We start from the raw sequence: 26617 nt of genomic DNA, 5'->3' as shown, positions 1-26617 counted from the left end.
GCTCCGAGAAGGAAAAACTGGATCCTTAAATTATTTTACACCCATTTCGGAATACGTTATGGAATAATGGCTTTTCCTGACAGGACGGTGGAATAGTGATGTAACATATTGTTGTGAATTTGGGCTGCGTTGGTCGTGTTTTCTTTCCTGGTCGCTGGAACTCGGGAACTCGGGCGCTGACATTCCCTGTGCTTGTGCCGCAGTAAGTTCATGGAAGATTTGAAAACGGAATGTACAGTTTTAAAACAGTGAACGCTGCATCGTGGTCATCTAGTCCTGCTGGAGGTTATTGTAGATGTTGCGTTGTGGTTTTATGTTGGAGTTTAAGTCGTATTTAAAGTTTTTTTTTAAACTATAGGATGTTTTAATCTATAGTGTTAGACAGAAGAAGACGTACGAGGAAATACTAAAGTTCAGTGCAATGTTTATCTCTAGTCTAACCTATGATATGCTATAAAACAGACTGACTGATAGTATTGATCTGAAATATGGAATGTATTTATTTATATAAGTGTTTGCATAGTTTTCCAGTGCATTATCTTCAAATGGCTGCTTTGCATTGTTTACAAAGTTGTTAAACCGTTTTAGCTCTAAATAAAATACTAAATAGTGTGTAAGAATAGTACGACTTCTTTATATATGCTTTATGCACAACTGATGCCTACTATTCTGCCACAATATGAAGCAAGCAGTATGCATAATCTACTAGTTCTGTTCCACTTCTAATCCAGTTTCTCTCCCCCACAGTGCAGAGGACATGGCAACCGCACTGGGAGGCCGGAGTGTGGGTGCCCGCGCCCCGAACCCGCGCAAAGGGCGCATTTTGGGAATAATCGACGCCATCCAGGACGCGGTGGGTCCTCCGAAACAGGCCGCGGCCGATCGCAGGGCGGTGGAAAAAACATGGAAACTCATGGACAAAGTGGTAAAGACTCCCAGCTCCTGCTTCCGCTTCCATTCCCTGCGCCAACCGAACCAAAACTAGTGTACACAGGCCCGGTTCGGAACGGTTCCCAAACTACGAGCGGGTTAAATCCCCATATGTGTGTTATACCAGCCTAAAATGTGATTATCAACTGTCAGTTTTAAGCATTCTCCTTAGTTAGTCAGATTTAAAAGGAATTTCGAAGGAACGTGAAACCGCTCAATCTGGCAACACGTTGTCATGAGTTTGGATACACTGTACTTAAAAGTTTACATACAATAGCTTGTTTATTACGATTTTAACGTCATGTTTTACCCTTTGGTTACATTCATGACAGGAAACGGTAGTTTATCTTCACAAGGTTATACTGAACACAGTCATGGACAATTTAGTATCTCCAGTTCACCTCACTTGCATGTTTTTGGACTGTGGGAGGAAACCGGAGCTCCCGGAGTAAACCCACGCAGACACGGGGAGAACATGCAAAATACACACAGAAAGGACCCAGACCGCCCCACCTGGGGATCGAACCCAGGCGACAGTGCTACCCACTTAGCCACCGTGCCGCCCACATACAATAGTCATAGACTTGTGTGTGTTATGACATTGATTTCTTTTATAATAATAATTAGAGCATATATTTTGATTACTATTACACATTTGAACGCCTTAGTTACACAAGATTAATCAGTTCACAAGTTTAACGTCAAACACAGTCATGGACAATTTTGTATCTCTGATTCACCTCACTGGCCCATCTTTGGACTGTGGGAGGAAACCGGAGCTCCCGGAGGAAACCCATGCAGACACGGGGAGAACATGCAAACTCCACACAGAAAGAACCCAGGACCTTCTTGCTGTAAGGCGACAGTGCTACCCACTGAGCCACCGTGCCACCCAGCCTTAGTTTGTCTTAATACTCATATAGACATGTACATTACAATATCATTATTTTCTACACATCCTAGCTTGATTGGAAGCTGGAGTCAAAGCACACAATCAACCCTTATATCACCTTGGAGCTGAGGGTGTTCAACAGTGGCTGCATGGCAAAGCCAGGATTCGGACCCACAACTTTCTGTTTGATAGCACAAAGCTCTACCTACTAGGCTACCCAGTTCCCGACAGCAGTGTTGGTAAAAACAAGCCTCAAAATTATTGACCTAATCTAATGCACCACTGATTTTTTGCAAATCAATCCTGGACAAAAAAGAGCACATTCTTCTTCTCAATCACAAGTAGCTAGCCAATTGCATTTTAACAAGCTGCCTGGCATCAGACATGGCAACAAACGGAGTAGGGTTCTGCCTGCCCACTTTCGATCTCCCAAGCTTAAAGATGGCTAATTGGGTTGTATAAACAGAATTCCTGTCTCACAAATCAGAGAGACCATCAGATCAGTGTCGATCTCGCACAATTTTTATGACCATTTTTAGATCATCACCAATAGATGCAGAGATAAAATGTGGAAGTTTAGTATTATAATCAAAATGCTTCATCCTGGTTTGGGTCAGGGTAGGTCCAGTTTTACCAGGAAACACTGTGCAAAGCAGTAACAGCCTGGACAGGATTCCAATCCTAGCCAGTGATGTCTGTGTAGATGCTCGGCTGGCCAGTAGTACCGCTAAGATGCGACCCAGATCTCATAATAGACAACTGTGCCACCTGAGCACCCAAGTACAGTAGAGTTGCTTCATCATATCATGTTCATATCAATAAATATTCGCAAGGTGATGCAGGTTTTGGCTTAATGTACATAATTGTTAACTCTGTACCAGTACCTTACGAACCCTTATGTTATGATTAAGACCCTACCTAATTCACGGCCGTGAAAATCCAGTGTAATATGCAATTTGCTGTGAAATTCAAACTTTAAGCTTTGTGTTTAGTGATTTAACATTTTTCATTTGTGTAGCGTTCAAGTGGCTCACGTTTACTGGTTAATCTGCACTATGAGGCGTCCTAGTAATCCTACGGCAATTCAGTTAGCAACCGGTTAGTCAAAATGGAAATCTCACAACTAATTCTGTGGACGAGAATTTTCATCTTTTGCACCGTTGCTTGATGTTCTAGGTTTACGTTCAACCGTTAAGGTAGCTGTGCTGTGTATTGTAGCTTCTATTTATTCTATTATTTAATTTATGAGTGCCGTAAAATGTGGTACTTTTCTTAAAAAAAATAAAATAAAATAAAAAGCACATTTTCATGTGAATTTAAAAGGGGCCCTAATCATGAGAGGTCTGAATCACATGCTCAAACTTGTTGTTCTAGGTACGTTTCTGTCAGAACCCCAGACTCCAGCTTAAGAACAGCCCTCCGTACATTCTGGACATCCTTCCGGATACCTACCAGCACCTGAGGATGGTCCTGTGCAAGTATGAGGAGAATCAGAAACTCGCACAGCTCAGCGAGAACGACTACTTTAAGGTCTACATCGACAGTCTGATGAAAAAATCCAAAAGAGCCATACGCCTCTTCAAAGAGGGCAAAGAGAGGATGTACGAAGAGCAGTCGCAGGACAGGTAGGAAGTTTTGGCTTTTCACTTCACCTCTGCTTGTCTGTATTGTGCAAACTTGTTATTTTTAGCAGGAATGCGTACACGCTACGAGGTGTATTAAGCGTTTTGTTAGAGGAACGGTGCACCGTGACTCTTTAAACAGTGTAGTGTTTGTGCTATCCTGGACGGTTCCTCTCTGAGTCATGACCGAGTGTTTTGACACCAGCAGATGTTTTTTTTGGTCTTCTATAAGTGCCTTTGTGTTAATATGGTTTTTAGGTCTAATCCCCTGGATTAGCCTGTTTCCTTTTCGACTGCTCTTTGTTGAACGTGCCGAAAGTGTCGAAACAGGCGGGGTTGAAACGACTTCAGGTCATGTGACGTTCTCGTACCGCATACCTCTCGTGCTCTGACGTTAAATGGACAGCGTCAGAATGGACGGTCACTGATTGCTGTTGAAATTCATGTTAGATTGAGGAGTAAATCGATACCGGATCAGAGGTCAGAGATCAAACCTCTCAGTCAGGCGTCTGCTTGTCATTCCGGGTGCTATAAAAAAGTCCGGGGTCAAAGAGCGAGTGCAGGATCTGTTCATTTGTACACGCATTGATAAGTAATATATTTTAAATATACTGTATACATATGGTGTATTTTAAGCAGAATTATTAGTAATACTGCAGTATTTTACAGCCTCGTCTCTATTTACTTTACCACAAACTTGCATTTTGTCCGATGGATGAAATATTTAACCACATAGAGCAGAAATACCACATACACCGATCAGCCATAACATTAAAACCACCTCCTTGTTTCTACACTCACTGTCCATTTTATCAGCTCCACTTACCATATAGAAGCACTTTATAGTTCTACAATTACTGACTGTAGTCCATCTGTTCACAGGACGCTGCCCACGGGGTGCTGTTGGCTGGATATTTTTGGTTGGTGGACTATTCTCAGTCCAGCAGTGACAGTGAGGTGTTTAAAAACTCCAGCAGCGCTGCTGTGTCTGATCCACTCATACCAGCACAACACACACTAACACACCACCACCATGTCAGTGTCACTGCAGTGCTGAGAATGATCCACCACCTAAATAATACCTGCTCTGTAGTGGTCCTGTGGGGGTCCTGACCATTGAAGAACAGCATGAAAGGGGGCTAACAAAGTATGTAGAGAAAGATTGACTACAGTCAGTAATTGTAGAACTACAAAGTGCTTCTATATGGTAAATGGAGCTGATAAAATGGACAGTGAGTGTGGAAACAAGGAGGTGGTCATAATGTTATGGCTGATCAGTGTATACACCTTCTATTTACCACAGAGCACATGTGCGATTTCAGAACCGTTAAAAATATCAGAATAGGGATCTGAAAAATGGATTTTTTAAGTAAACATACTCTTGTGCTTCTTTAGTACCAGAAAATGGTTTCAAACGTTAGTCTGTGGTAATTACTGATGCAGGACAGACACGTCAGATGTACAGATTAGAAAATGCTGCAACGTTTCTTTAACTTTCAAAAATAATTATTAGCTCTTTGGTTTTCTGGTTTCCTGACAGCTAGACGGATTTCCAGCATCTGGTCTGAAGTGCGGTATCAAATTAGCAGTTATGCAGCATTTTGGCTCCTTTCTATGAAAGGAAACGCTCTTGGCTTTTCAAAAAGGACATAAAATGCTTTGATATTTCCACGAAACGGTAGCGCTTTTGGTTATTGGTTTATTTCCCAGTCGCTCTCCGTGGCTGGTGCTCAAAGTCGGTTCTGGAAAAGCTTTAAGCAGAGAGGTTTTATTTGGGCGTTTTGACAGCGCTGATCTCTCAACCTGACCTCAGAATATTCAGGCTCAGCAGGGGAGGCGTAATGGAGAAAGCAGGCTGGCGGGCGAGGGGCTGTGTGTGTGTGTGTGTGTGTGTGTGTGTGTTTGGGGTGAGGAAGATGAGAAAACAAGCTGAGGGGGGTGCAGGGCTCATGGACTGTGTGGAGGTGTCTTTAGGTTCAGCGTTTGTTAGCCGGATGACTCGAGGTGACAGGCTGTCGGGACCCATCGCTGTACGACATGTGACACTTTGAGTGTTGGGAGAACAGGTTTGGGTTGATGGTTAGCTACGTCTGGCATGTCTGCGGGTCTTATATCTCTGGAGGAGATGCGCTCGGGTGCCCTCTAGGCTTTACGGCACAACAAAGGGATCTTGTTTTGGGAACAAAAGAGGAGGATGATGAAATATGTATGCTCATATGTTTGAAGCAGTCAGTGCAGATGAAGATTAATTGCTTATTAAAGATCAGTCAAGATGACAAAGGAGTGGCTGGTTTGCTTGGTGGGTGGGAGGGACGTGGTACTGCCATGGTACATTGTGCATGCAGCATGATATCTGCTTCTCTAACAGCAAAATGACCATGCTGCATTTAATACAATCCAAAGAACTGATTTAATAATCTAGAATAATAGTTGTTTACTTTAGGCGCTCGGGTGGCGCAGTGGTAAAGTCCGGAACACCTTTATTTGTCATATATACAGATACACGTGTACAGTACAATTATATTATTTTTCTGCATATCTCAGCTTGTTCGGAAGCTGGGGTCGAAGTCTAGGGTCGGATATTGTTCAGCGCCCTTGAAGCAGACAGGGTTAAGGACCTTGCTCAAGGACCCAACACTGACTGTATAGCAGAGCCTGGATTTGAACCGGCAACTTCCGATTGATAGCACAAAGCGATCCAGGATTCGACTCTCAGCGGTGCTATCTGCCGGTAGGGTGTTTGTGGAGGGGTGATGGTCGAAACAACCTAGCCACTGGGAGGTGCATTTGTAAGTGAGCCCTATAAATGGGAGTAGCCGAAAGATAAAGAACATTATAAAAAATCTAATGAATTGCTTACTCTGAATAATAATGACCGTATTAAAATGCACACTAAGAATCTGATTGTTACTGAATTATTGCAGCTACCCGTTTATAACAGCATGCTCAGATACCTTAGAGTACAGCTTTAAACAGAGTAAGATATAACTATGATGTGATACAGGGGTCTAAATATATACGGAATACGATATAAATATGATTTGATTTAGGGGTCTAAATACACCGGCTCCCCTCCCTAACCGTGCGGTGCCTGAAGCTCAGAGCACACTACACAACTTTCACTGTACAGCTCACACATCACAAATCAATTGCTTGTGACGGGGATCCTTGTAAGCACAGGGAGCGCACACTCAGCAATCGATCAGTCCACGGAGTCCGTTTTTGAGGGAGTCCAGAGTGGACAGTCGACAAGTAAATCAAAAACAAGAAATGGGCTTCGATATTGTCACTTGTCATGATACATGATGGTAAAGCTGCTTTCTACTGCAGTGCTACTGAGCTCCGAGCATGAGAGCCGACCTACAGTACTGACAGTTTATTCACTCGCAGTTTTTTGTCCCACTTTGTTTATTAAATTTTAATTAAACATACAAATGTCTTGCTAGTATTCATAACAAATATTTAACCATTAATCCTTTTATATAAAATAAAATAAAACACACAACCTTATAATAGAATAATAAATAAATAAAAATAAATAAAAAAGCCCCATTGGTCAGCTCACCACACATAAAATGGGCCACATATCCTCTCAAATTTTCACTCACAGGTTTTAACAGAATGTGTTTTATTTAAAAACCAGAACGCTCTGCAGTGTCGTCATTTGGTAACGTGAGAAAATAAAAAAGGAAATGTGTGCACGAATGAGACTTTATTGTTTTAATCAAAGGGCGCATTCAATCTGATTATATCTGATATGAGTAAGCGTGGGATTGCTATCTAAAATGCGACGGTGAGATTTCACTTCTCTCTATCTTGTCCTAGCTTCGCTTCTGACTGTGTCATATGAACAGTTTGTCTCATTGGTGGATTTTTGAAAAGGTCAGCAGCTAACCGAATCAGAGTTCAGTTAGATGCAAGCGGCAAGCTGTAAAAACTGAACGTTAGAGCTGCGAACCTGCATGATGCTCGGTATAACTTTAAAACGTGCTGTATCGTGTCAGTAGCATGTACAAATTAAAACGGAGAGGGACTGTCTGTGAGCTGAGTGGCTGAATAAAGGTTTCCTCTGGTGTTCACTGACAGGCTCACGGATAGCCGTTGCCGTGCTCAAACTACCGGACTGATCAAACACGCCGGGGGAAATCAGTTCACTAATAGCATGCAGAAGTAGTCTCAATTTGCATGATGGGCGCTAGATTCACGTCCCCCAAATCACCAGGGAATACCCTGTAGTGTAGTGTATGCAGTGTAAATGTGTAATGCTTCAATGTTTATTATTAAATGCGTTACAGAATTAGCCTGGGTAATGTTTTTATTCTGGATGTGTTAGATAAAGTCAGTGAACTGTTGTGAGGTGACGGAATGAGAGCCACTTTGTGCTTGGAGACTGTCCCGCTGCGAAGAGGATCTCATTAATCACGCCCGAAGCTAATTAAGTTAAAAGAGTAGCTGCTGAGGCCAGGCTACGGCAATTAGCCTTAGATTTATCGTACTCGGGTCTAGCAAAAACAAACATGCTTTACTTTGGTTAACCATAAAATTGTGTTCACTTGTCAACACACTCTATACTCTATAGATGAAGCACAGTGAGTATTTTCTTTTTTTAAATTTGATTAGCCTTCAGGCAAAACAGGTAGCGTTAAAGTCACAGAGCTATACTGGAAGCGATTCGCTCCTCTGACGGCCGAGATGGTCTGAAAGCATTCGAGTCCTGATAGAAGTGCTGATGTAACAGCACTCAGAGATGAATGGGAACAGCAGCGCTTATTGGAAAGACACCAGCTGCAAGCTTAACAGTTCACGCCGGCTTTCGTCTGCCGTTCTGATGCTAATTTGTTCGAGAAAGCTGCCGCTAAGGACTGACGAGGGAAGACATGGTGTGGTCAAGGATAAAAGGATAATCGCTGGTCAAATTTACCTCCATAAAGGTCAGTTTAATGGTACCTACTGACTTACTAACCCTTACTGACTTTTCTCATTTTAATTAGGGTTAAGAGTCTTGCTCGGTGGTCCAACAGTGGCAACCTGGCAGTGGTGGGGCTCGAACCAGCAACCTTTTGATCTCTAGTCCAGTACCTTGACCACTGAGATGCATTTATCCAAAGTGACTTACAGTCGTGATTGTAACAATTACAATAAGATTAGAGCAGTCAAGTGTGAAAGGCCTTGCTCAGGGGTCCAACAGTGCCAACGTAATGGACAGTAATGGGAATTAAACCAGCAACCTTCTGATCTCTCGTCCAGTATCTTAACCACTGAGCTCCCACTACTCAAAGCAGATACTTTCATCCAAAGTGACTTACAGTTGTGACAGTATACAATTCAACTGATTGAGGGTTAAGGGCCTTGCTCAGGGGTCCAACAGTGGCAACTTGGTGGGGCTTGAACCAGCAACCTTCTAATCTCTAATCCGGTACCTTAACCGCTGAGCTCCCATTACCCAAACTTCATCCACATTGACTTACAATTGTGACAGTATACAATTCAAGTGATTGAGAGTTAAGGGCCTTGCTCAGGGGTCCAACAGTGGCAACTACTGAGCTTCCTCTGTCCTTAAGGCAAAAAATGCAGAACCTGCAAACTTTTTCCAGCATGTGTTAAGCAAAAGGTCTCAGGTTATTATTAGCTTGTTAGATTCCATTCATGGAAAATAAAGAAAATAAACCTGACTGGGGAAAACGAGTCTGTTTTGAGCATCAGGACGTGCATGAAGCTGGTTGTGGCTTTGAGGAAACCTCAGATCTTAGATCTAAATGGTGAGAGATACTGAAGTTCCTTCTAACAACCGAACGCCGGGTTTGGCCTTTAAGCTTGAGAGACAGCACAGAGCAGAACTGGCTTATATGACCTATAAAACAAATGAATCCGACCCTGTATTTACTGATGTCTCTTAATTAAAGGTTCTAACGGGGTTTTAGGAGATCTGAAATGGTACCGGAGCAGGGTGATGTTTACACAGGAAAGCACTTGTGTTAGTATCTCTGGATAAGTGTCTGCTAAATTATGTAAACTCTGTATATTATGTAAACTTCGTTATATAAACTCATTATTCCATATTTTTAAAGTTATTTATGTGATTTAGAGTTTTATATTTTATCTCCAGTAGGACGGGTCAAATTCATGTATTATTTTTTTAATGACTATAATGGTTTTTCTGTCGATGTTGCTTGATTTCTTCATACTTTTCAGTGTCTGTTTGTGTAGGTTCTCCCCCCAAGAAAAGTGAGGTCGGGTAAATGACATTTGACATGTTTTTGTGGGAACATTTTAGATATCTGTGCAGTCCTGTTGATCTTTTAAGCCCTTGGTGAATTATCTGAAGATCTGTGGGTTCACAGTGTTTCATCAGCTTGTCTTTGTGAGTGGGTGTGTGTTAAGAGAGCCTGTGGCGAGCGCCAGCACTCTCAGCGTGGATAAACACACCGTGGACGTTGTTTGTATCGGCCCACCTTTCAACCCTCTGTCATCTGCCGGGAGTAAACAGAGATGGTTTCCAAACCTTCATCGCTCTACGTCATTCATTAAAGTAGCTCTTCTAAACACATTTCCCACACTAACAAAACTGTACGTTATTTATACTGTCGTATACGTGTTATTTACATCGGCTGTTATTTAAAACAACAAATCATTTCTACTGCACAAGCAGAGGATCAACAAGTGCTGCTTACTTGTTTGGACTTAATTCTCATCCTGCCTTAAACCCCATCAAGCATTTATAGGCCACTTAAAAACAAAGCTGAACGTTCAGTAACATCACAAGTAAAATCATGCTGGATGCTGGGATAACCTGGATCATCAGAACGTCCATGCCAGCTTGAGATGCTCTTATTACACCAAACTGGTGTCTCAGACTTTTGGTCCTCGCCGAGTTCAGCATTCAGTTTTACTTAAATTTTACACAAATTGTGACCGTGTGCTTTAGTATAACGTAGTTTGTTGCTGAATGTTAATGCTGTTTGACTGAAGGTTATTACAGCCGTCCAAAATCTTAATTATTCACTAAAAATATAAATATTCAAATTTAAAAATAATATTAAATGTATATGTAAAATCACAATGATCCAAAAGTAACAGAATTTATTAACATTTATTACACTATAGTAATACAGTTATTATTATTCTGGTGTTTTGCTGGTCTTGGTTACCGGTTCTAATAAACCTCGCTTTACCTTGATCCAAAAAATAAATAAACACACACACAAAAAAGACATTCATAGAGTCGTTTCCAACTTTGTTTTTAAATAATAAATAAGATGCATTATATTTTAAATATAATTAAAAATAGCCAGATAAGTGAACTTCCGGTGCTGCTTGAGTGGCAGCCAGTTACGGCGGCTCATCTTCTATACTTGCTTTTTTTTCTACCTCTTTTCTAGAGGTTTTCTGAAGTCTCCTATGTTAATTTATTTATTTTTTAATTTAAGTTAATCGTACTAATTCCCCCTGTGGGATAATAAAAGGCTATAAAAAAGAAATAGTGTTTCTGATAGGAATTGGGATTGTGCTGTTTAAATATTATTTTTGTTGTGTGTTGTTGATCAGTATGTGGTTTTCTTAGGAAAACATTATACAGACTAGTCAGAATGTCAAAGTCAAGCCAAAATATAATTGTTGTGTAAATAAAAGTGTATATAAATTGTCTGCTATCAAAGTTACAGTTGGGACGATACAAAATTCTTTTTTTGTTTTGAGCTAATAAGTCAACAAGTTGGTCTTAGTTACCAGTTCTGATAAAACCTCGGTTTACCTTAATTCCAAAATAACTAACTAACTAACTAAATAAATAAATAAATAAACAAACAAATAAATAAATAAACTATGATTACAATAATGATTACTACTGGGAAACCCAAATGAAAACCTTTGCATAAACAGTCATTCCCAACTTGGTTCTTAAATAACTAAAAAGCATTTTATTTTAAATATAATAAAAAATAGCATAAAAAGAAATAGTGTTTCTCATAGGAATTGGGATTGTGCTGTTTATATATTATTTTTATTGTGTGTTGTTGATCAGTATGTGGTTTTCTTAGGATAACATTATACAGACTAGTCAGAATGTGCAAAAATTCCTTATATTATATTATATTGTATTATATTATATTACATTGTTATATTATATTATACAGTATATTATATTATACAGGGTCTCCCTAAAGTGTGGACACTTAGGCAAAATGCATTTTTCAACAACATGTTATTTTATTAGAATATTAATCTATAACATCTTCAATGTGTTTTTCACTATTTGTGATGCAATATGTCTGTGTGTGTATTTTAGTAATTATATAGTTAGTTATATTTAGTGATATTTCCTATGTGTCCAGACTTTAGGGACACCCTGTATTATATTATATTGTATTGTATTATATTATATTATATTATGTTTTGTTATGTTATACTAAGCCAAACCTTGTTGCAGATTCTCGTGTGGCTACACAAACTGACACCACAACATGTTAATAATAGACACTCTCAGTCTTTTATTTTCTATTGTTGAACATCCGTTAAAGTCTTTTTGCAACCTTTTTGTGTATTGTGTTTGTGCTTCTGTACCTGACTCAAACACGAAACGAAAGTGCAGATGGAAAAAGTGGTGGATGTGAAACTCTGCTAATAAATGGCTCAGACCGGTGAGCTTGGCTTTTTCTTTTCTTTGTCTGTTTTTTTACTTCGAGTGACAAAGAGCCCAAAGGAAAAAACGTGCAATGACTAAATGTCATCAAGCTCGATGCACGACGAGTGTAAAACTGATCGTATAACTTAATAAGAGACTCCAGTTGTTCAGTAGTAAAGAAAATAAACCTTTACAATCATTTTTGACTACTTTTACTGCTTAAAATGATGCAGAAATATCTAACATATGTAGAATTGTCTGAAATGTGCTGCATCAAGGCCGTAATCACAAAATATATTCAGATTTGCTCAAAACGTCCCCTAATATACTAATGTAAAATTTATAAATAAACATCTTCCACTAACATACTGTTAGGATTCGTTGTTTAGGATTTCCCGACCTTCCCCAGTAGATTTGACCCCCCTCAGTGCTCAATTCATGGTAAAACTGTAATATAACTGACAATCCACTAATATTCATAAAAATATACATATTATTACTTCATTTATTACAGCATTGATGTGATTTCAGCCTCTCGCCCAGTTCCGAATTATTAACAGTAAGAATCAGAGCATCTTTGTTCCCTTGTTGTGTATTTAGCATGTTCTTGACAGCTGCAGTTCAGTTTCACTGACGTGTCTCGTCATTTCGGATGATTGGTGTGAAAACATGCTGTGGTCAGACATCACGATAGAAGAAAAACTAAAGTATTTGGTTAAATAGGCGTGGCTGCTCGGAAAAGTCTCAGTATCAGATACGGCTGAGATCTTTACCGTCTGTGGGCCGAGCTTCAGCTGAGCTGCTTTGCTACTAGATCAGTGTGTGTGTATTAAAAGCCGATTTAAAACTGAAATATCTGTCAGGGACATGAATTCCACTGAGATGTATAAACACACTGCATGTTCTTACATTCCGTGATTCGTAACAGCTTCTCTTTACTGCGTGTTGCTCATGTTTAATCAGAGCTGCTTCTAATTTAAATAATTCACTTCTGTTCACACTATCTGCTCTTTTTCACACGTTGCTGTGCTTCCTCTTTGTGCATCGTTAAACAAAAACAAGTTAACTACTAAGCTAACTAAGTTTTAACTACTTTGAAATGAAATTTCGGGGCTTGTGGTGAGCTGAGTTGGTCCCAAACATCAAAACTGACTGAACTTTTACTGGAATGACTGACAGGTTTGGTTTCTCTTGCTGTTGTTCCATCTACATTTACATTTCATCCAAAGCGACTTACAATTCTGACTAAATACAATTTGAGCAATTAGGGGTGAAGGGCCTGGCTCAAGGGCCCAAGAGTTGCAACTAGGTGGTGGTGTGGCTTGAATGACTTAATGTCATTAAGCTCGATGAATTGTACTGATTGTACTGATTGTAGAGCTTAATAAGAGACTCCCGTGGTTCAGAAGTAGTGCTAAAGGAACATAAAAGCTTTACAGTGGTGGATAATATTGTCAAAAATTTATTTTACTGATCTAAATGATGCAAAATGATCTAGGAGATCTAGAATTGTCTGAAGTATGCTGCATCAAGGCCGTAATCACAAAATAGGGCCCAACAGGTGCAACTAGATGGTGGTGTGGCTTGAACCGTAAACCTAACCAGTGTTGGATCATATTGGAAGCATGTCGGGTCGTGTGTTGTATTTATCTACTTTATATTTTGATGTGCAGCGTTCGGCTTCACGAGGAAACTGGTGTTCATTTCACACCTAAATAAAAAAGCCAGTGACTGTATGTAAGAACTGAGACTTGGGGTTTTAAAAGTGATGCTCACTCATCAGTAAATTAAAGATAACATCATTAAGACAGATTGAAAAATGACATTTGAATGAGACACAACAGATCGATACTTAATAAATGAATGAATAAAGTAAATGTTTTGTTTTTGAGTGCTAGGATTTTGGCCGAGGGTTCTAATTGGTTCTAATTCTCCATACAGACTGGGATTTTGTTGGCCATTTGTGCTTTATAGCACTGTTCCACCTTCTGCACTGTACTACCATGGCATTTGCTTTTTTTCTTTTGCTTGGCGCCAGTTATACCATGGCAATCAAACGCCCACATGGCGACAAGTGATGGGCGAAAAATCGCTGCCGTCTGTGTTTTGCTTTTTTTTTTTTTAACCTTGTTTGTCTTCATATGAATCTTGGTCAAGTTAACAAGTTAATAAATAAAGCTTAAATATCAGCAAATAAGAGCAGTGCCAGCCCAGTGGTTGAGGTACTGGACTAGTGACCAGAAATCGGTCAATTCCCACTATCACCAAGTTACTGTACTATACTGTAGGGCTCTTGAGCAAGGCCCTTTTTTTTTATTGTTTTATCTATCTAATAAATATTTTACGCCTACACACGGAAAAAACTATAAATACAGAAACCCAGTCTATAAACAGAAGTCATTTAGGTTATTGATCTTTATGGGATGGCAGCGATGGCCTGTGGATGAATATGTATGGAGTTCTTCCCACAGGCCGAAAGGTCAACTCTCAGTTGTTTTTGCGTGGTTTTGGGTAAAAGTGTCTGCTTAATGATGTAAATGTAAATATAAATGAATACTTATATATAATTGTACAGATACAATGAAGTTTGTAATTTGAAGATATTGATGCAACTATGTCTGTGCAAGCAGCTTAGAAATCTTTTATTATTACTGATTTTTATTAGAATATCATGCAGGACCATCAGACCAGGCTCGGATCAGGGTGTTAGATCTAAGTTCTGCACTTCGGAGAGAGGAAGATGAAAGCCGGCGTCGATCTCAGGCCCGACGGTCTCGAGGAGCCGCGTCGCTCCTCAGTCTCGGCCGGAGGTGAAGCGTTCTGGGAACAGAGCGAGTAAACGCAGGGAGGGGGAAAAACCCAGTTACATCCTGTTCATGTGTTTCCTTTCTGCTTTTACCCTCTTATTATCACCACACACACACTCACACACACACACACACACACACTTGTGCTCACACAGGCACAGATGCATAGAAACACACACACGCTCACCGTCACGTCTCTCAGAAGTCTCACAAGTCTTCCTTCGCCTCCAGTCACGCTTACTGTACTCTGCTTTACTGATCAGTATCTTCATGAGGAACCTCAGTCTCTCCATCCTATCGTTTTTCTCAAACCGGGCAGGGCAGGAAGGCTTTTTTTCATTTCTGTCATCTGGAAAAGCTGTGGCATCAAACTTCTCTAATTACTGGGTGGTTTTTATTTGTGTCGGTGTTAAATACCTAAACATGTGTTTCCTTTCTCCCTGGTGCTTCCTCACTCCTTAGTGTTGGTGTTTGGTCCTGACAAAGCGGCCAGCATCATTCGTGGACGTTTAAATGAACCGTCTATCAGAGCTCCGCCCGGATGCCTGGCTGTGTGCGAGCGCCTCCGAGGGTCTCGCTGCGTCCGCTAGCGTTAGGTTTCCTCGTAACAAAGCAGGTGAGACGTCAGAGTCAATACCGGTCAAACCTAGGGTGAAAATCAATCACGATCCCGACAGCTGGAGCTTAAAGTGGAGGATTTTATTCTGAGTGAGATTGAGAAGATGCTTTTTTGTTGTTGGTAATAAGTCCACTTTGTCACGTCGCTGCCTGTGCCGTTGGCCGTCGGCCGGCTAATTCCTCATGGCAGACGTGCAGATCGTCTGGAGGTGTTTTGCACAAAACTGATTGGTTTTTGAGGCCCTCGTCCGTTGGGAGTCTGGCTGACACGGTTGATTTATTCCACTGCAGGTGTGTGTGTGTGTGTGTGTGTGTGTGTGTGTGTGTCTGCCTGCTTACGATACTGCCTTCCTTCTTATATGGCTTCTAAATAACCACATAAAGAACACACAACCATCCCAAGAGGGTCAGGCTTCACCAAATATGTACACACACTCACACACACACACACACACACACACCCCTCATTAGCCACTTTGGAGATGCACAGTATTCTCTCGAGGCCTGACTTCTAATCTTTGGAGATTAAAGTCTGGAGAATCTTCTGGCGTGAACGTGGGTGGAGACGAACTCAGTTTTAGTTCTTTGAGCTGATCCGTGCGTCCTAGTGGCAGAGCTCGAGTGTAACAGTACAGAAATCTCTAGGATCAAACATCTATAAATTCTTTGATCTTATCAGTTAAAAAATAAAGTACACCAATCAAAACACCTCCAAGAGATGGAAATAAAGTGCTTTCAGGGTTTAAGAGGTTTTATTGTCATTTTACCTTTATACAATTACAAACTAGACAAAACAACAGTCCTCCAGGACCATGATGCATTGCAAAACACATCACAGTAACATCACAATATACACATTATACACAATTAACAACATACACAATATACACAATAAACACATCATACAGTGTACAAAACATATACAATATACATAATACTCAATATACAGTATACAAAACATACACCATACACACAATATACGATATGCACAATATGTAATATACACATTATACACATTATACACAATATACACAATGTACACAGTGTACACAATATATAATATACATATTATACACAATATACAATGCACATTATACACAATATATAATTTACACAATACACAATATACACATGTGTTATACATTATACACAATATACACACTAAACATTATATACAATATACTCATTTTTCAATATACACACTATACAATATACACCATATACACAATTTATAATATACACCATATGCACAGTATACACAATATACACATTATACAATATATAATAATAATAATAATAATACATTTTATTTATAACGCACTTTACATTTGAAAACAAATCTCAAAGTGCTACAGAAAAACAGTAATATAAAACATGAAATATAAAACAAATATAAACATAGCATTATGAGACATACATCATAAAATCAGCGTTAATTTAACAGTCATAACATCTGTTAAAAAGAAAAGTTTTTAGACCCTTTTTAAAACTCTCAATCGTCTATATAGTCAATATACACATTATACCCATTATACACTATATATAATGTACACCATATACACAATTTATAGTATTCACCATATACACAGTATACACAATATACACATTACACACATTATACAATATATAGTCAATCTATAGTCAATATACACGTTATACCCATTATACACTATATATAATGTACACAATATACAGTATACACAATATACAATATACACAATATATAATATACACAATGTACAATATACACATGTAATATACACAATGTACAATATACACAATGTACAAAATACACAATTTATAATATACACAATTTATAATATACACATACACAATATACACAATGTACTTATTATAAATTACACAATATACAACATACACAATATGTAATATACACATTATACACTCTACACAATATACACAATATATACAATATACAATATACACTATTTACATTATACACACTACACACAGTGCACAAGGCACATTTTGGAACCAGTGAAGGGGATGTGACAAAAAAAAACATAATCACAGTTGTAATTTAAGGAAAGCATTAATTTAATACATTTTGTATATATTTGAGTGTTCATGCTTTTAAACTGTTCATTAAAAGCAACTTATTTTGTTGTAATATATAATTTTCACAGTGTAAGTTTGTGATTCATTACTCTAGACTTTTAGATTTTATTTATTATTAAAACTTAAGTTCAAGAACAAATCCTAACACAGTCAGGTTCAGTCAGTGCCATGAACTCAGATAGAAAGGAATAAGCTGGGCGTGGTGAGTTTCTTTCATTGTTTCCGGTGAGGCTCTGGACCAACATACACACACCTTCCTCTTAACCAGAGTGTAAATAAGATGAGTATCAGTTATTAGAACCTCTCTAATCCAAAAATACACACTTCCTGGTGAGCCTTAGCTACTGGAATCGAATCCTTCAGTCCTGTAAGTCTTGAGAGCCCTTCAGCACATTTCTGCTAAAATTGAGCTAATTAGACCTCCATATTCCACACACACACACACACACACACACACACACATTTAGTGATGTTACAGTGTGGAACAGCTCTGACTTCCTTCTTTAATCAGATAGAGAGACGGAGAGAGACCCTCGAACCCCCCCAGCAGTTCTGCTCTGCTGGAGCCCGTATTGATTTGGACGCGGCCGACCGTGAACAGCTTCATTACTGCTCGACTGCTCGAGTCCAACTTGACCATCTCGAGCTTTGGTGACCAGTGCAGGATCATTAAGCGACTGCTTTCAGGCGTCTTGTGTTGGGTTTTAAACTTGGGATCCACTGTCGATAATGCTGACCGCGCCTCAGCCGTCGGCGTCTGGGGTGCAGCGGAGGATAAATATGTAAATAAACTCCTGTCGAAGAAAGAAGGAAGTATAAAGCGTAAGAAGCAGAAACAAGAGAGAAAAAGGAGGAAGCATGGGTTAGCCATCACCCACACATGGTTGGTAGCTAGTGGGTGGTAACTGAAAATGACTAATTAGGGTATAAATAAGAGTGAACTGAGCAGAAGTGAAAAAAAATAGCTGACTGTCTTGTCTGCTTCTTCTTTTCAGTCCTAAACCCTGGTAAACGTCTAGAGTTTGGCCCCTGGCCTCCTCTAATAATAATAATCAACTCTCTCATAATCAGAATAAGATTTTTGGGGGTTGGAATTGCACCATAATGATGAAAATGGCATGTGTTGAGTAGCAGGGCTGTCAATGATATGGCTGTAAATACCAAGCTATGCAATTTCCATCATGGTAGCGAGTTGGATGATTGAAACTGATGGTAATGATTTCTGTTGGCGCAGTTTTTGGTGGACGCCCTTCTTGATGCAACCCTCCTATGTATCCAGGCTTGGGACCGGCATTGAGGGTGCCTAGTGGGTAAAGCTTTCAATTGGACTATCAATTGAAAAGTTGCAGCCACTGTTGGACCCTTGAGCAAGGCCCTTAACCCTGACTGCTCCAGGGGCTTTGTACAATTTCTGACCCAGCGCTCCGACCCCAGCTTCCAAACAAGCAGGTAGTCCTGATATTCAAGAGCTCTAATTAACTTGACTGCATGTTTTTGGACTTGTGTGAGGAGGAAACCCACACAGACACAGTGATACATTCAAACTCCACACAGAAAGCACTGGGGACACCTGGCTGGGGAATTGAACCCAGACCCTTCTTCCTGTGAAGCTCTACTGATGACGTAATAACCTGTGCACTTTATAGACGGATCTTTTCTATAGTGATTTATTAATAGAGGATTTTGCTCGTATCGCTCTGTGGTCACTCAGTCCAGCTGATGGGAGGAATGTCTGAGGTACGTGTGCTTGTGTTCGAGGCCTCCCGCGTCCCATTGCATCGATGAACACACACAATCATGAGAACGTCGCCCAGCTGCTTCTTCTGCTGCTGTAACCGACTCCCTTTTACTGCTGCTTCCTAAAACCATCAGCACACAATCAGCCGGCTTTAATCGCGGCGGGTCAGGAAACAGGATGTAGCTGTAACCCAGTTATCATTCCCCTTGTTTACTCTATACTGTAAATGAACAGCCCGGCGTCTATACATGCGCAGTCCATGCATTTCTGACGGGAACACACAATGCTTGCATTTACATATTCAGCATTTAGCAGATGCTTTTTATCCAAAGTGACTTACAGTAGTGTGAGGGTATATTGTCCAAGCAATTGAGGGTTAAGGGCCTTGCTCAAGAGTCCAACAGTGGCAACCTGGCAGTGGTGAGTTGATTACTAGTCCAGTACCTTAACTGCTAGGCTTGTTATGCTGATTTCTTTTTAAGCCATTATAGATAGGCAGACAGCTACTGTAGATAGACAGATAGATAGATAGATAGATAGAGAGACAGACAGATGGATAGACAGATACAGACATATAGATAGACATATATATATATATAGATAGACAGGCAGACAGACAGACAGACAGACAGACAGACAGATAGATAGATAAAGGGACAGAGAGATAGATAGATAGATAGATAGATAGATAGATAGATAGATAGATAGATAGAGGGACAGAGAGACAGATAGATGGGCAGATAGACATAAATATATATATATATATATATATAGATGATAGATAGATAGATAGACAGAGATAGATAGACAGACAGACAGACGACAGATATATAGATAAATAGATAGATAGATGCATAAATTATGATATAATATAGATTATATACAGTAGATTCACATTATACAAACAAGTACCTGCATAATCACAACGACACAGTTTAACACAGAGTCTGTGGGTACATATGGAGGGAACATTTGGTATACATCGTAGGGCTGGTATAGATGAAGTGTAATACAGTGCAAAGATAAAAAATGTGCACACCCCCATACATAGATATATAGTATACATATACAGTACATGTGCCACAATTCTGATACATGACATGTGACGTGTGTCAAACCTCCACTTCACTCCGCTCCACACCAAGCACAATGTAGTTTCCTCTGAGACGGATCTTACTCGCGCTCTCTTCTGAGCACGTGCAGATTGTATCGGCGTGGACACGGACACCGGTGCAGGAAGCCGCCCTGTCGTAGCGTCCTTTACACGACCGTGATGTCACCCAGTTCCCCTTAGCTTCCTGCCAGTCGTCTGTGTGTGTATGTGTTCGTATCTACTTTCAAAAAGATTTACAGTAAGGAAATAAATACTGGATCAGGTTTTGTTTTGCTTTACAGGATGCTGATGCTCTGTGGAAGCTTGGAAAGTTTCTAAACTGAACGTCAGGGGCAGCAATATGACAGTGAGGAGGGGAATTTGGAACATTCAAACTCATTTACGTTCACAGCATTTAGCGGACGATTTTATCCGAAGCGACTTACATTATACAGTCTAAGCAATTGAGGGTTAAGGGCCTTGCTCAGGGGCCCAGCAGTGACAACCTGGCATTGGTGGGGTTTGAACCAGCAACTTTCTGCTTATTAGTCCAGTACCTTAACCACTAGGCTACAACTGCCCTAATGAATGCCTAAACTCGGTAAACTAGTGTTGCTAAGTGCTTTAGGTTCTACGCTCTGAGAAGGTTCTGGGTTCAATTCCCCAGCTGGCAGCCAGGGTCCTTTCTGTGTTGAGTTTGCATGTTTACATGTCACAGTTGCATCAGTTATGATTTTAATAATATAAAAGCTGAACTGCTTTTGGAAGGGGGTAAATCTGAAGGTGGGTAAAGGAGGCGACTCTAAAATCCGCTCTCTGTCCACTTTCACTTCAAATCAACCGTCGTCTGTCTGTAGGAAAGAAATTTCAATGACTTTTTTATTGACCGGAACATTTAAACAATGGTTTCTTTGTTGGTTTGTGGTTAATTATTAATCATAAACATTCTCAAAAATGGAATGAATGCGAGACCGACTTCTTAACGTCCCGCACTGATTAAAGAGTTTTGTATTTTGTTATCAGCTGACTGATTAATCTCTTACGCTCCTCTGCAGTCATTAGATTAGACTGTAAATAAAGCTACTGAAATTAATGATTACACTAACTTTTAAAAATGTACTGATAGCTGGAATATGAAGCATTTGTTTATTATAAAAGTCCATCTGTTTCTCTGCATACTTTGTTAGCCTGCTTTCACCCTGTTCTTCAATGGTCAGGACCCCCACAGGACCACCACAGAGCAGGTATTATTTAGGTGGTGGATCATTCTCAGCACTGCAGTGACACTGACATGGTGGTGGTGTGTTAGTGTGTGTTGTGCTGGTATGAGTGGATCAGACACAGCACCGCTGCTGGAGTTTTTAAATACCGTGTCCACTCACTGTCCACTCTATTAGACACTCCTACCTAGTTGGTCCACCTTGTAGATGTAAAGTCAGAGACGATCGCTCATCTATTGCTGCTGTTTGAGTCGGTCATCTTCTAGACCTTCATCAGTGGTCACAGGACGCTGCCCATGGGACGCTGTTGGCTGGATATTTTTGGTTGGTGGACTATTCTCAGTCCAGCAGTGACAGTGAGGTGTTTAAAAACTCCAGCAGCGCTGCTGTGTCTGATCCACTCATACCAGCACAACACACACTAACACACCACCACCATGTCAGTGTCACTGCAGTACTGAGAATCATCCACCACCTAAATAATACCTACTCTGTAGTGGTCCTGTGGGGGGTCCTGACCATTAAAGAACAGGGTGAAAGGGGGCTAACAAAGCATGTAGAGAAACAGATGGACTACAGTCAGTAATTGTAGAACTACAAAGTGCTTCTATATGGTAAGTGGAGCTGATAAAATGGACAAGGAGGTGGTGTTAATGTCATGTCTGATCCGTGTATATTATTGTACCTGGACTTACGATTTTCCCAGACACTGATTGGATAAGTTAGGGGCTATTATTACACTTATTACCGTCTGTAAAAAGACAGTTTAGATTATAGACTAACATCAAAGCACGAGAACATGGCTACGAGGAAAACGCCAAGATCATGCCGAGAACCTTCCGCAGTCGAAGAGTTTTGGAGTTTGCTCGTCGTGCTCGACTTCTACAGGCTGCCAGTTCTCATGAAGCGTCAGATCTGAGCCAGACATGAGACGTCAAACCACAGCACACGTTCACCACGCTGACCCGCTCCACGGGAGCCAAGGGTGGGAAGATCGGGGGCTGATGTGAGTGTAAAAGTACCCGAATTCATCACAAATGCCAGCGAGCGTGCGTGTGTGTGTGTAAGTGCATTCGTAATCGGTGCTTCCTGGGTGATCCCGAAATCTGTCAGAGTCGAAGCGTGGTTGCTCTCTGAGTAAGAGTTTACTGTGAGGAAATCTCTCACTTCATTCCATCATCCTCTGTCACGTTTCATTCCCCACGTGTACGTCACCATCAGTGCCACCTTATTCACCCTGTACGAACACGAGATATGAGTATCAAAGTGCGAATATGAGACGAATCTGCATTTGTGTGGAATAACCGTCAGATCCGGTCTGAAAGCTCAACATGGAACAGACAGACAGATTATGATGTGTAAGATAATAAGCCATTCAATCCTCGGTGGGTAGCACTGTCGCTTCACAGCAAGGAGGTCCTGGGTTTGATTGCTAGGTTTGGGTGGTTCGGGTTCTTTCTGTGCGGAGTTTAGTTCCTCTCGTGTCTGTGTGGGTTTCCTCTGGGAGGTCCAGTTTCCTCCCACAATACAAACACGTGCAAGTGAGGTGAATTGGAGATACTAAATTGTCCATGACTGTGTTTAACATTAAAGACACCAGAGCTGGTATCTTGAATACATCGTATCGAGTCTCAGCTCTGCCTGCTGGCTGGGCTGAGCGTTCACGTGAACAACGATTGGCCTGCTGTCTCCTCGTAACTGATGCAGTGATGACCTCTGCTGGCTGATTGATGGCGCCTACACAGAGATGGGGAAAGCGTGCTGTCAGGGTGTGTCTCTCCGTACACAGTGCTGATCTGCATTGCACTCGTCAAAGTGTAGGTGATAAGATGCATACAGCTGCTGCGCACGTGTCAGAGGGGGCGTGGGTCAGCTTCGTTCTTCTCAATCAGAGCGGGGAACGGCATTGGTGGAGAGGAAGCATGACGCAGTCGGGCAATTGGACGCGCTAAAAGGGAGAAAAAGGGGAGAAAATACATAAACAAAAAAAACCAAAAAACAAATAAAAAAAGCATTAACGACTTGAACTGATGAATGTCACGAATGGAACCAAAGTGTGTAAAACATGACGTTAAAATCCTAATAAATAAATAAATACTTCTTTCTTCCAAAAATGTTTCTACTGTCGTAATTAAACTAAACTTTTAGAATTATTTCACGTGAATTGCGTAAAGAAAAACTTCTTCATTGTAAAAGGAGCAGAGCTGGACGTCTGGTGTCCATGTGTTGTGCTGTGATTGGGCGGAAGTGAGTGTTGTTGTTGAGGCAGCAGTTCTCCTGATAATAAATCCTTGTGTATGTGCCAGAGCGAGCCGAGCGTGGGCAGCTCGGCCCCATCCAGACTCTTCTGTAAACGGGAATGTTTTCTGTGTCATATCAGATTAAATTCATGTATTTATTTCGTTCTGTTCATAGTTTCTCAAAGGTATTAATGTTATATCATATTTATTTATTATATCTGGAGTGTAAGCTTTACACAAGTACTGTACATACTACGTTCCTCCAGAAAGAAACTGAGTACTGTGACAGTATATTATCCAAGCAACTGAAGGTTAAGGGCTTTGCTCAAGGGTCCAACAGTGGCAACATGTTGTCCAACCTGTAGTTCAGTACCCTAACCACTGGGCTACAACTGCCCTATACAGTTAGCAGTTTAGGGTTTTTATAGCAGCAGATATTAGGGACGCATTGATTAATGTCAATACTGCCTGCACACAAATGTTCATTCTCGGGACACTTGCACATCTACAAATGACTTATTTAATTCATATAATGACACGTACTATTCATTTCAAATGTATATAGTTTCTATATTGCACATAAGACTAATCACACCTTATAAACTAAAAAAGCTAAAACTAATTACTATACCAAATGAAAAGAGTAAATAGCTCTAGTAGAATTATCTATCTATATAATAGATTATTTATCTGTTTATTAGATTAATTATCTATGTATTAGATTATTAGATTTATTAGGTCATCTATTTATTTATTTATTTATTTTTACTGTACTTACACTGTACTGGAGCTGCTGTAACACTCGAATTTCCCCCATGAGAATCAATAAAGGAATCTTATCTTATCTTGTGCAAAAAGGCAAGTAAATCATTCTAAAGGTGCAAAAATGCAGTGTTTTGTGCAAAAAGACAAATGAGGAGGAGGTTCAAGGTTCATGAGGTGAGATGGGGATGTGAAGCCAAGACATTAGGCATCTTAAGTGTTTAAGATGCTGGAATAGTAAACAGAAGGTTGCTGGTTCATGCCCCACTGCCATCAGTGTGTAAGGGGTAATATGAAAACATATGTGTGCATTCTTTAGGTAGGCAGCAGCATGGGCTGATACATACCTTCTGGCAGAACAAGAAGCTGATTGGCATTTTGCACTGTGTGGTCTCGTCACAACCACTATGAGGGGGCAGATGATGCCACCCAAACCAGCATGGAAAAACACACTGGCACAGGGAGAAGTGCATGGCATGTAAGTGCTTAGCTGTGCATTTAACAGAATCTAGAATGGCATTTGGCTGCAAGTTTGGAGTCTCAGGCTAGCAATTATGTTATGTGCTATCTGTAGTGCATAGACTGTGTTTATTCACTCCAATTTCTAATGATTTTTCTTAAATTCCTCTCAGCGACAGACTTAAACCCTGATCTATCACTGGTCAGACCCATCACTAACGCTTCCTGCCATGGAAATGACCCGTGGGTTGCCATGGCTTTAAAAAATCCATCCGTCCGTCCATCCTCGTGTCTAACGGCCGGAGCTTTTACGCTGTATTAGACGTTAAACTTGATTGATATTGACGTTAATACAGATGTGCCGAACATCGAGTTATTTCAGAGCCGGTCAGGGAAACAGGAAATGTCAGGAATGTCTGATATCATTACTCCAACTGTCCTGCTAATAACGGCTGGTTTTTTACGTATCAGTCCTCCTCTGATTGCTGCTTTACCAGGGCAGCAGTAACATGAAGAGAGTATTTAGATGCTAATTTAAAATCAAGCACCATGCACACACACACACACACACACACACACACACACACAGTTCATCAGCACAGCCTGAAGAACGTATGATTAGCTAATTAGCCCAGATGCGGTTACACTGCAGCACTTGGGGATGTATTATACGTTTGTAACTACATTCACACTCTCTACGTCTCAAATAAATATTTATTTGGGCTTTTTTGGTAACGAGGCCTGAACACAGACGCCGAGCTGATACACTTTTGTTAAACGATATTCAGAGCAAAGCAGATTTGAACGAATGAACGAGTCCGGTGGGAAGGAAGGAACTGATTCGGTTACAGAACGTCTCTGCTGTGCGGCTCCAGCTCGTTCTCTTCGTTGTGTTTCTGATCATGCTGAACTGCTTCAGTGTAAAACAAGCTGTTATTTACACGTATGAATTAAATACTGACCGAGTGGGAACATTGTACTGTCAAACACAACAGACATCATCCCAGTAGTGCTGGTCTGCATAAATAGATAGACAGACAGATAGATAGACAGACAGACATACAGATAGATAGATAGATAGATAGATAGATAGATAGATAGATAGATAGATGATAGATAGATAGATAGATAGATAGATAGATAGATAGAGAGAGAGAGACATACATATATAAATATAGATAGATAGATAGATAGACAAACAGATAGACAGACATATAGATAGACAGACAGTTATACAGACAGATAGATAGACAGACAGACAGATATATAGATAGACAAACAGATAGGCAGACATATAGATAGATAGACAGACAGACAGATATCTAGCTAGCTAGTTAGATAGACAGATAAACAAACAGACAGACAGATAGATAGATAGACAGATAGATAGATTTACAGACAGACACAGACCGATTGATCTATCTGTCAGACAGACAGATTGGTCGATCGATTGATCTGACAGAGAGACAGACAGACAGATAGACAGACAAATAGATAGATAGACAGTTGTACAAACAGACAGATAGATAGATATACA

General features: G+C 40.3%; 1 protein-coding gene across 1 annotated transcript in view; it reads left to right on the top strand.

Annotated features, from left to right (window-relative positions):
* The window catches only part of cblb (Cbl proto-oncogene B, E3 ubiquitin protein ligase), a 63582-nt gene continuing 36965 nt past the window's right edge, over positions 1-26617 (top strand). Inside the window, exons 1-3 of the mRNA XM_063013600.1 lie at positions 1-202; positions 748-925; positions 3197-3447. Coding sequence (XP_062869670.1) covers positions 758-925; positions 3197-3447 — 419 coding nt within the window. The 5' untranslated portion in view covers positions 1-202; positions 748-757. The remainder of the gene's footprint in view (positions 203-747; positions 926-3196; positions 3448-26617) is intronic.

Source organism: Trichomycterus rosablanca, chromosome 18 (genome assembly GCF_030014385.1).
Source record: "Trichomycterus rosablanca isolate fTriRos1 chromosome 18, fTriRos1.hap1, whole genome shotgun sequence".
NCBI lineage: Eukaryota > Metazoa > Chordata > Actinopteri > Siluriformes > Trichomycteridae > Trichomycterus > Trichomycterus rosablanca.
This window is presented reverse-complemented; position numbering and strand designations above follow the sequence as displayed.